Source organism: Larus michahellis, chromosome 1 (genome assembly GCF_964199755.1).
Source record: "Larus michahellis chromosome 1, bLarMic1.1, whole genome shotgun sequence".
NCBI lineage: Eukaryota > Metazoa > Chordata > Aves > Charadriiformes > Laridae > Larus > Larus michahellis.
Genome location: NC_133896.1, coordinates 137,538,789 through 137,551,446, shown reverse-complemented (window position 1 = coordinate 137,551,446; position 12,658 = coordinate 137,538,789). Strand labels below are relative to the sequence as shown.

Genomic DNA, 12,658 nt, shown 5'->3' with positions numbered 1-12,658 from the left:
AAGGTTGGACAGGACAGTTTGGAAAAAACTAACATGCCTCAATATAAACACTGAATTGTATTTATGCAAAAAAGATGCAACCAAAAGCAACAGGCACTGGACTCCCGCTAAAAGTTGGGGCACCACTACCACAAACAAGATGACAGTGCTTTACTATCAGTGATACTATTTACAATTATGCCATAAATCATCTATTTTATTTATTCACTTAAATTTGTAAAAGATATCCCATCATCTCTGTGCTCCTTGCCTAAATGCACAGTGTAACAGTTCGGATATTTATATTTGGATTACGAATGTTACTGCTTAATGTGTAACTGAAATGATTAATATTTAAACAGTACATTTCTTCCAGTTGTCAAGTTATTATTAAAGGCAACTTGTAAATATCCCATGTAAAAATGACAACTGAAGAGCTGGTGCTCACAGATGACTACAGTTTCTTTTCAAGCATTTAACATTTTAAACTCACCTATTTTCTTGTGTCTTCGTATTCTCTTACATCACCCAGAGCTTTATATTACCTAGTGCCCTTTTTTCTTCGATTATCAAGAGACAATAGTGGTATCACTCATATTGTCCACATTAAAGTATGTAGCTAAACAGGAATCATTCCTCAAAGAACAAGATAAAGAAATTTCCCAAAGTTGGCATTTGGAACAGTGAGCACATCTTTCTTCACTTACATATTTTTACATACCAGAAGATGATATTTTAAGTGAGATACATTCAATTTGTGGCACTCTTTCCCTGTATCACAGCTGTTAGGCTACTTCTCATTCTCAGCAGAAGGGGAATTATCAAAGAACTTTAGGAACGTAAGTGGAAGGTTAGTGACTCACAACGTATGGGTCCTCCTTCCCTCTTTGGCCATACCTGCAGTATTTACACCTGCTCAGCACGCAATGGCTACACTAAGCAGAGGAGGACCAGAAGACTCTGTGACTTGAAGAACCAAGAGTTGCATCTTTAATTCAGACCTGAAAGTTTTCTATGGCTAAGTTCCCTTAGTCCAAGAAATGCGATGAGCCCTCACTACAAATTGGGAAGCACTCAGGTTATGTCCTTCCTTGCAAACCTTCAGACGCATAAGATACGTAGCTACTACAAAGGTAATCCCAGACACTTCTCGGGGGCAAACCACTTAGTTAAAGTTGAGCATACCTTTAAGTGCTAAGCATGTGAGTAAATCTTACCAGAATCAGGAATCTGGTCCTTATTAAACCTCACATGGTTAAGAAAAAACTAAATACATTTTTGGTAATCTGAATAATTATTATAAAAATAAGTAATAAAATCAAAAGGAAAATAATCTTAAGAGTGAACAAAAAAAGGTGGGAAAAGGAGGTAAGGAAACATAAGCTAATAATGTGACGTTAAGTAAATCTAGACTTATTAATGGAGTGCATCACTGCCTATGAGACATCAATTAGATAATGGCTTACACTGTACAAAGATGTTGAGTTGTTAAGCAAAAGAGAAATCACAGAGATCATGGTAAACTTTGAACATTTTACAAATCATTATTTTATGTAGGCACAAAATGCCAACCAGGTCATAAAAAAAATTTCTGAAGCTTGTCCTCGGGCACAATTATAACTGTAATGAAACACTTCCTTTTCACCTTTTGTGCCTACACAGGCAGCATAGCCCTTTCCCAAGCCTAGCCCTTTGCCAGTTATGTTCTTTGAGCATGTAAAATCAGATCTTTCTGAAGACTTACTACCCAAAGTCCTTCTCTTTAAAAAAAAACAGAGAAAACCCCAAAATCAGATAATTTTTACACAGGTGTACAGACAAACTTATAGAAAGAAATCAGATTGTAAGACTAGTTGCACCATCAATTAAAATTGCCTGACACTATTATATGCTCCTACTGTCAATGCTTTGTTTTTGTTTAATTGTTGGACTGATATTTGTTAAATATATGCCTTTCACAGGCTGACCCAGAGGAGTAGGGCAATCAGCCAAAATGCACTTTTTCCTGAAAACAGGCAAATAAACTGTTAAAAAAAAAAAATCCAGTGAACTTTTCGTCAAAAAGCTGTTATTCTTACAAGTTATCTAGAGGAGAAACCTTATATTTGGCTGTAGAGATGGCCTCTGTACTAAAACAAACCTCTGTCAGCACAATTAAAATGCAATTTGACTAAGTAACAGAGCTTTGGAAACCACGCATCTTACACGCTCACTAGACAGATCTTGCAGTTAGGCAAAGGATTCCACAAGCCCCTAAATTACTAATTCTAAAAATCATTAATCACTTGGGGCTGGAGTTGGGCATTGCCTAACCAAGCTGCCCTGTGATGCTTAAGGATGCTCTACATTCAGGGCAGAAAATACTGGAACTGAAAACAAGAAGGTTGTCCTTGCTGTGCCTCAGTGAAAGATAACCAGATGCTCCACTCTGACCAGGATTTATCCACTGTGCAGACAAATCTTTCTCAGACTTTCATTATACCAAACTCTTGTCTGGTAGCCAGAATGCTCCCTCTTTCAACCCTAGAACTGTGTTCCTTCAAAGTCACATACGAGCAAAAGAAAGACATCCTTTCTTCGCTCCTCTCCCAACTCACACAACTCAACAGAGATGATGTGTTCCCAACTACAGCATCAAGCCAGCAGAGGCATTTCATTCATTATAACCCAGCGTTAGGGGCATTCTCCATGAGTCCTGGTTTGTTGGACAGATTTCCGTCTCTCCCAGAAAACATAATCTGGTCTTATTATTTTAATGCCCTTTCTAAGACACTTTTAATCTACCCAGACAGGCTGTGGTTATAACATTACATAGCTAAATTATATTTTTCAGTCTGCACAAAATAGATGGGTACAGTTTTTAAGGATAAAGGTGATGAAGACTAAGATTAAATTTAACTGAAGCACTATGCTATATAAGAATTTTAGGAACCAACTGAGCTAGTCACTTTAAAATCCCTGAAGGTCTTAGAGAGTAATGCCATTTTCTGGCTGATAAATTGGATCCCACCAAAGCTTGATTGAAGATTGTCTTTCTTGTCAACAGATATGATAGCAAAAGCTAGAAAGAAGATTATTCTCTTGCTTTAACTCCATTTCACTATATTAAAACTCAATTTCTCTGAAAATAAAATCTTGTTTTGGTTTGGTGTAAAGCTTTTTATGGTTCTTTTCCAGGGCAGAGAGGAATTTTGAGAAATGTGTGAGAAACCATTTGGTCATTTTAATAAAGGAAGACATTACTGATACAGAAACAAGAAGAAATCAGAGCCTCCGGTAATCTTTACAGATGCAGACCATACCAGTGAAAGATGGTGTGATGTGCCAGTGAAGTAGTGAAAAGTTGACTCAGTGAAGTTCTGGCCCAGCAAATGTGCAAAATGAGGACCCGCAATGCTTTCCTCGATATTTATTCCCTGAATAGAAGGTGTGTAAATGAATTATTGTAAGATGACATTGGTAAAAAGCCCTAATACTCTAAGGAGTTTTGGTTGGATGCATCCTAATCTCATTACCATTACAAGGACAGTAGGCAGACAAAAAAGTTGAAGCAAGTTGAAAGTCTTTAAAGGACTGCAGCTATGTTTTTTACATTTGGAATAAAGCTGGTGAAAGCTGCAGATTCTCACATGATCTCATTAAGCATTTAGCTAGAAATGACCAATAGGCAAAGACTGTAAAATCTGGAACAGAAATATTAGACATGTTCAGATCAACTTTTGACAAAAATACTATTTTAAAAACAGGGATGCAATAGTACTTACCACATGGCAAGGAGATATCCTCTTCTACTGTCTTATTATAGACCCAATCCTCCTTTCTCCAGCGTATAACACCACTATCTTCACAGTCCAGCGATTGATTTATATTTGCTTTATCCCACATTCTGAACATGTACAGCTCGCCAGTCATACCCAAGTTAGGTGACATAGTTGTACCTGGCAGCTTTGAACAGCCAAGTAAGAACTGCCCTTTTCCAGGGAGATTAACTTTCCCAGTTATCCTTTTGTTTAGTTTTTTTGTTCCGTTTACAAATACCTTCATCTCTTTGTCTTCACTTTTCCACTGGATACATATGTGGTTCCAAGTGTTGTCACGAAGTCTTGCTGTTGTATTTATTTGATTTCCAAAGAACCATATCCTCAATTTACCATGATCTCCTGTAAGTCCAAGATCATACTTATTTGCAGAGACATTGCCGTGAGATGTTTCCTGACTGTATACATACGCTGTCCAGGGACTATTTGAGGAATATAGCTTGAGGTGCACACAGACAATGAATTCTTTCAAGGGACGCAGAGAAATTCTTGGTGACATAATCCAAGGATCTTCACATGCAGTCTTAAAGACAGCTTTATATTGTCCTAGGAAATCCTCATGATCTAAATAAAGAAAAGGTGATTTGTAAAATGATTTTGTTTTTTAAAGGATCATCTATATGAATATTATTCTTCCATATAGTACTGTTCCTAGGCATTTACCAAGGAGTTTTCAAAACAACAAATTAAGAAACAACCTTGTATCCTTCTCTTTTGCTGCTTTTTTGTGGTGAAGTAGCAAACTTGGAGGCAGTCAATAAATCCTAGCTGTTCATCAAAGCTTTGAAGTAAAACTCATGCACAAGACGAAGGATGACCATGTGGTTCTCTAAGGCAGCACTCAAACAACAAGTGGGAGGCAAAAAGAGAATCAGAGATCCTGGTTCCTATTCCCAGGACTGCACAGTTATTTTGCATTTAATAGATACTGGATAAAATACAGAAACAGAGCTAGAAACAGGGACTACAGTCCTTACCGCCTTCTCCTGTCCCAGCCTTGCATGCTGCTTATCTGAACAAGACCATGCTTCTCCATGCCTTATTTTTCCAAACCTGAGATTCTAAAATCCTCTGCTGCATGCTGGCAGAGTTTCAGCGGGAAAGGCAGAAAACCGCCATATTCTAGAAGACGATAAGTTTAGACAACTTTCAGGAAATGTGTTTTGGAGCCACTGATTTATTTTAAATTTAATCTCATCCAGCCCCCATTCCCTGTTCTTTACCAGGGCATTTACTTGCAGAGACATCCGGTCCGTGAATCTCAAATCTACTAAGGCATTAAGATGATGACAACCCAGAGTTCAACTGTGACAATAAATTGAATTTTAGGTGCTAACTGTAAATTTACTGGTGAAAACAAGGTGTCAGGCTCTGTCTGTCAATGCTGTTAAAACAAGTAGTGCTATAGACTGCCCAAACACTGGAATTTGATCATAATTTTTAAGTTCTTATAGGTGCTTCATTTCCTCCACTGTCCCACTACAGCAAAGTACAGGCATTTGTGGCTGTACATGTAAGCTCTTTGGAGCTGACTCTTATTTTGTGGAAAAATGCACATTCCAATCACACAATCATTATCATGATTGCTTGCTTTATAGTGCACCCATCAGCAACAAAACAAATCCAAACTAAGAAAAACTCCTATGGGACATGAAATGAAAACAGAAAAATTAAACAGCCTGGTAGATGCTTAGCCAGTGCAAAAGAACACATTACTGACACCTTTAAGGAGGCATTTATTTGTCAATATATGCAGAGCTTTTATGTTCCCTCCAAAAGAGGTATGTGATTAGTCATGATTAGTCAGGGTTGGGCAGCAGGAAAAGATCGGTCAATACTGGAAGAAAGCTTTTCCATTAGCTCCCCCATGAAAAGACAAATTTCCAGGCAACTTGGAACAGAGTTTTTTTTCCCAAGGTAGGTTATATTCATAGTTGTAGTTAGCTGTCAAAGTCACAGCCAATTCTCCTTTGATCTTCTCAACAAACCACAGCACCAGCTTTCATCAGGCCAATTCTGAATCAGGAATGTGTTCAACTTTTCTGCCGCTTGACCACAGGGCTCTCAAATTTCTTTTTCAATAGCAACAAATGAAAAACAGGAGGAAGTTCCTAAGTTCCAAGTCAGCTTGATAGGTACAAGCTACCAGAAAAAGTTTGAAACACAAAATATATCAATCCAGTTTCATGGAAAGTCATAACTGTTCTTGTTGCGTACCATAGCTTTGAGACTCCCTTTGTGATGCTAATGAGCAGAAAGCTGTAGGCATCTTTCACAACCCTGAATCATTCCTGAATTTCAACATACATCATGAAAGTGCCACACAAGGCTATAGACCAAACAAAAAACTCTCAGAGTACAGCCTGAATTAGATGAAAATCCTAACTATCAGGCAGCGGACTTTGAATGACAACATAATACCTAGCACGGTTCTACAGCAATGGAGAGAAACATGCTTGACCCAACAGCAAGCAGTAGAACTACTTCCTCTCTGCCCAGCCATAAAGCATGAATTCACTCATTCAGTTTGGCCATTTGTCAGAACCTAACAGGCAAAATCTGGGATACTCAGCTAAAAACAGTTCAGCATGGAAAACTAGTTTTTAAAACATGACTTAAAAGTTGGGGTGCGGAAGATTGGGTGGGAGGTGGAAGTGTCACAGAAGTGGAGATTTTTAGATATAGACTCAAATGTACTTACCTTTTTTAGTAAAAGGATGACTACAATTAAAATAGATCTGCTACCTTCCAGTTTGGACAGATTATGAGGAAATTGATTTTATAAAGGACACAGCTAGCTAGACATGCGGTTCTATGCCAACACCTGTGACACAGTCTCTCCAAAGAAAAATAATTGTTCAAGTCTCTCATTATTAAGTAGAAATTATGCTGAAGGTTTTGAAATATCTGATGCAGCTGCCGTTCCTCAGAGAGTATATGTCAGAAGTATACTTGCATGACTCATATACCCTCCAAAATTCCTGTAAGCAGTCTTGAGCATGCAGAGATAGCCAAAGTGACCAGTTAAGGAAGTCTCCTGACATAGCTTAAAAACTTGAAGTCACTGTTAACTTCCCAGATTGGAAGATTAGACATCCGTTCCTGAGCAAAAACTTGACCATCATCAGACTTGATTTTGGAAGTAAACAAATTCTGAGAGAGTATTAAATGAGCGTTTATGTGCCAAGGGTGAATTAATTAAAGGGCTGCAAAATCCTATCACATTCTTTAGGGGAGTTGACACTACAAAGTTGTCAAGGAAGCCAGCGTGGACATAAACTTGCAGGTGGAAACAGTCTTAAGTCAGGTAACCAACAGAAATGATGCAAAATGAGCTCAATACTGCTGATGATTCTCCTAGTCTGCTTTGTATCATTCAAAAAGACTGCTGTTGATCAGTATGCAAGGCCTGACGAATTAATTTAAACTAATAAAAGAGTTTATTTAAGAGAGTTCTACCCTTCTGGAAACTGGAAAGTCTAGCCCCCTTTGTTCCAAAGAGTTAAAAAAAAAGGTGCCAAAAAGCAGTGCCAAAGTTAAGAGAACAGACACCAATATTATCTGAATTGTTACAAGAAAGGCTTGTAAAATTTTATATGGTCAGTCTACTCAAAGAATGATGAAAAAAGCACAAAGGAAATCATAACCATAGTCAGAAAATGCAGTTCACTGTTCCAAGTGGAGTACATGTAGTACAGCTTTAAATTAGGTAGAAATTAATTATCATCTTGGCAAAGTCTGTTTGATATGTGGGTGGATGCAAAGTAAGCAGGAGATGACATTACTTTAAACTTTTTGGAAGTTTTGTTAATCATCGCTTATTTTCTCTAGTAATGGTATTAGTGGGCAGTGGCCCACCCTTAACCATACCACCGAGAAGCTGGAACTGGCTGTGCTACTGCATTGTAGCATTCCTGCCTGACAATTAGTTCCTTTGGGTCCAGAAGATACAAATCACATTCAGAATCCTAGCCATGAACATACCTTTATCACCACAGCACAGAAAAGGTAGCATAGTAGAAAGAATGCTCAAAACATCTCCAGAGTAAGAAAAATAAGCAAAAATTCCGATTTGGAGTCAAGGCAACTCCATGCAATAGTAATTGTGGACTGACTTCTCAATGTCATTTGCTGTATTCAGGGACTTAACCTCTTTCAGAAATGCAAATTTTTTCCTTCTTAATGTATTTATCTCTAATAGATGCAAGAACTGGTGGTTTTATCTCACTAAAGCTAAGAGCATCCACTTAATAAGCATATTCTCTTAAGCCTTAAAAGAAATCCTGAAATGTATGCACATACCTCCAAACATTCAAAAGAAACTTTTTGAGAATGACAAGGTAATGCAAACATAAACCAAAAATGTAATCTCTCATTTTTCAAATATTTTCAGATAGTAATAATTGATATCTTTACATGAGATAGCCAACCATAGGTAGTAAGAATTAGATGTACAGGAGCAGGTCATCTCAGTACATAAGCACTAGTGTTATTTTGCTTACATTACTAATAGCTACCGTATCAGTATAGTTGAGCATTAATACAATTGAGTATTCTCTTGAATAAAAATAGTCACAAGTTTATGTGTCTGCACAATCTGGCTTTTAACCAGTAACAAGTCATTAATTTCTGTGCAAGTGTTTGCCACCTGTAACACATTTGGGTTGCTACAGTCCATTAAAATGACATCACAAGAATGTTGCACCCTAATGTACTCCCCCTCGAGCTGATAACTGTTCTTTATAAAAAGTTTAAAATTCTAAACTTTCTACATGTGGGTCACTTGATTCTGCTGAATGTTTTGGAAATCTGAAGCCAAGAACTTTTTCTTCAAAATGAATTTCATCCCTCCTTTTCATTCACAGTTGTACTGGGATATGTGGGGATAAATGATGCCACATTATACAGAGTGTCCTAGACATCGGAAAGAACACAGGCAGTTCTTTTCTTATTTCCTGGAGAACATAAGCATACTTTGGCACCTTAGATGAGGGGAGAACTGAGCAGAGATGCTGCTGACAGTGCTAACAGCCTAAAAAAAAAAAAAACAACAAAAAACAGTGGAACCATAAATTAACCCTTGCATCAGTTTAGAGTTTCTTGAAGGATTACTGACACTTGCAAGTGATATGCAGGCGAAAGATGAAATCCCTCTTTACTTGCTTCCTCAGAACTCTAGATGCAGTTGAATTTTCCCTGGAAAAATTCTCATATGACATCTCCCATCTGCTCAGCAGCCCTGCCTTTTTTACTATTCAATTTCCTGAGGTTAAAACCTCACCATCTTAGTAACAGAATCTCAAATTCTGCCTCTATAAAATCTTTATCTTATGAAAATTACTACATTTGGAGAATTAGAATCGGAATTAGTCTAGTCTGTAAACCTATGAAATTTCATTGCTAGTACAATATCATTAAACAGACATACTTGCTAAGTACATTTGAACTGCAAGAATCTTTGACCTTCTAGAGTAAAACAACATGCCACAACACAGGAAGCAGTTTCTAAAACTAGCCATTAAGGATATGGCAAAAAACACTTCTAATTTTTCAATATTGCATGCACATTACTAACACAATAAATGTATTACATACTATTGATACAAGGAAGTTTTACAGATGACAAGCACTGTGATATATGCTGGTTGAGCTCCAGAATGGTGACAGACTTGTACCTGCCAACTTGCAGAACAGTCATGACTAAAACAAAAATTGCTGATTCTACTGTACCTCATACAAAAGCATCACCATGTCAGTTACCCAATTTGTACAAGAACCTTCTGAATTTATTTTTCATTTACTGTCATATAAAGAGCATAGACTGTCAAATTCAAATACATCATTTCTGTTACATGTTTTGGACCTTATCACTTTTTCCTAGCCATATTCAGATCCATGACCAAGAGCAATGCAGGAGATGTTCTATGCACTAAGTAGAGTGAAGCTCAAATGATTTTGTGGTGTGTGTGTAACAGCAATGTAAAAGATTTAAGAACACATTCTGAAAATAGTGACACTTCCAGTACAAAAAAATAGCAAGAAAGTAATCTGTCGAGTTACTACGTGTTGTGTTTACGTTCTCTCCTCATCACAAATATTTTAAACATAGAGTTTGTATATTCAAAGGGCTAAGCACCAACTGTTTCATTTCTTGTTAATGGCAGTTTCTCCTCTTGATTTCAGGAGAGCAGAAACCTGCCTGTTCTGAATATATTCAAAAGTCCTACTCATCAAAACTAATTCTATTTTTTTGGAGTAGCAACGCTATATAAATCAGGAAAAAATTGTCTTACCTTTGCTTGCTGTAGCCAGGAACAAATGAACTAAAAGGACTGTTAGAACAATCTGGAATCTCAAGAAAATGTCCTGTATTCTGCCAACACAGCAGTACCGTTTTCCCCAGGCAACCATTCTAGAGGAAAAAATAAATAAATAAACCACGGTGACAAGAAAAAGTGCAGGTATGTAGATATTATGACAAGTTATGTTTCCAACCAAAGAGTGTAAATCTTTTCAACCCAGTTATACTATTGGGTATACATCATACAGAAATGCACAAATACTCTCTATACAGTCAAGGCACCAAGAAAAAAAGAGCTATTTGCGCTGAAAGGAAAAAAACCAAAACCAAAAAAATCCCACTCAAGCTCTAATTCTCCAAAGACTCACAAATACATCAGAGCGTGGCCATAACTCCTTGCACAAATAAGGCTTTCAACATTTGAAAAACAAAGAACACAAAAAAAAAACCCAACCAAAAGCAGCCAGAGAGCAAGGCTGGAGAGCTTATCCAAAAGCTTTGTTAATTTCAGTAAGTATATAGGAAGCACCCCTTCAGTCCCCTGCGCACAGGTTCTATCATCTGACATTTTAATAACAACACAATGAACTCCTAAGGAAGAAGCAAAAGTTTGATTCCCAATCCTCATCTCATTCTCAAGGCAAGAAGCTACTGCAAAAACATTAGAAATGCCACAAGTCACTGTGGGCAGCAAGTTCATGGAGAGTCATCATGAAAACCTGGTGTATACACATTTCTTCCTAGTGATGGTTGCCTAATGTGAACAATAGGACATGGTGGTGGAAAAAGAACATGCCTCCTACTATAAAAGATAATATTCTATGAAATGATACACTTTTTTTAAAGAGATCTTTTCAAAAAAGGTACATCTGAATATTTTGCATGGTGAACGAAACATTAAGTGAAACATTCATGTGCTTTTTGCATGCATTATTTCTTAAATAAGAAGTTTTAGAGATACATAATTACAAGCAATTCTAAAATTGAAACAAATGCAAAGCAGTAAACTTTATGTTTTGTTTATCTTTAATGTATCAGCTTTATGTTAGACCTGAGCATTCTGCATGACACCAGAAGTTTAACTTTGCCATCACAAGTTTGGTGCATGTGTGAGCATATTGGTTAGTGCTCATATTGCTCGCAAACTTTATTGTATTTTTGTATATGCTGTATCAGGCTGCAATAGGTTCCCCTCTTTTCCGGGACTATAAATTGTGAACTCCGCCAGGAGTTGTAGATTCATGTTAAAGTTAGAGCTAAAATGTATTTTTTGCAAGCATTCACATTAATGTAAATAAAAGCATAAAATAGTTACTAGGGCTGAACTCTCCAAGACAAGTGCTAGAGAAAACAATGAAGTTGATAGGTAATTGACATTTTGGAAATTGAGTAAATGTACATGCAAGTAAATTATATACATATAATAACATAACGTAGAAAACATAAAGCAAAGGCTTTTTAAAAATTGGAGCACTTCAATTAAGAGCACTGTTGCAAGACATTGTTTTCAATAATTATACAGTATGTGATATTTCTAGCAGAAAAAATAGATCATAGGGATTGCATTGAAACAGACCAATCTGGATGAAGATAGATACTGCTTCCACTTTGCAGATTCTGGATGCCACACTTAAAATTGAAATGCACTAAGGAAATACCAGTGAAATTGTGGCAACATCATAAATGACATCTGCATGGGTACTGCAGATGTTAACCAGCAGGAAGAAAGGCTATTGATAAGAGGAATACAAAAATCAAGCCTACTAAAACTGAGAGAAATAAATAGTACGCTAAAACAATGGACATAGCTAGTACACACAATCCTATGAAGGAACAGACCAAAAACAAACAAAAAAAAGTTTAAAAAGCAAGAAATGTCAAAGGCAGGCTAGCTTTCTAAAGATTCACAGGAAATATGTCCAAACCAGTCTTCAGCTTTATTTTCTTGAACACCTAAAAACATGTATTAATAAAGTTGTTCAATCAGTATACTAAGTAGCAGAATTATGTTAATTACCCTTAGAACCTGATAATGAAAACTGCCACACTTTAATATATTTGACAAATTCAAGGATTGAAGCAGCTACAATATAATTGACTAGGGTTAAAAGAGATGCCCATCCGAAAGCTATGTTTCTTTTCTTTGATTACTAACACTGTGCATTCTAGTCTCAAATTAGGTCACTTCCAAGCAAAACCAAGTTGCACATCTATTCCTCCATTTTATGACGAAATTTCTTCTTTTTTACAGTAACCATCTATCCATAGTGATGGATTTAGGCAACAAATCAAACACAAATTTCAGCATCCCTTGCATCTATTACCTAGACACAGTTGAACTGTGAATGGGATGGAGCCCAAAAATACCCAGTGGCACCCTCAGGTTTAGCTATCGATGACGGTAAGTATTGAGGCAAACTGCTTGCTCTGTGTCACATACAACACTGCTTCAGAATAATCCTACATTCCCTGTATTTAGCTTCCTTCTTAAGCCTCAGTTCTGCAAAGAGATAGACATGAAATGAGCTGACAAGAACAAAGGTTTGCTCCTGTACCATCA

The 12,658-nt window shown here is 36.9% G+C and overlaps 1 protein-coding gene across 2 annotated transcripts in view; it reads right to left on the bottom strand.

Annotated features, from left to right (window-relative positions):
- Nucleotides 1-12,658, bottom strand: part of ADGRG2 (adhesion G protein-coupled receptor G2) — a 60,222-nt gene that overhangs the window by 37,973 nt on the left and 9,591 nt on the right. For both annotated transcript variants that reach the window (XM_074605470.1, XM_074605479.1), the window contains exons 2-3: nucleotides 10,091-10,209; nucleotides 3,744-4,361 (exon numbers count right to left, since the gene is read on the bottom strand). In XM_074605470.1, coding sequence (XP_074461571.1) covers nucleotides 3,744-4,361; nucleotides 10,091-10,208 — 736 coding nt within the window. In that variant the 5' untranslated portion in view covers nucleotide 10,209. The remainder of the gene's footprint in view (nucleotides 1-3,743; nucleotides 4,362-10,090; nucleotides 10,210-12,658) is intronic.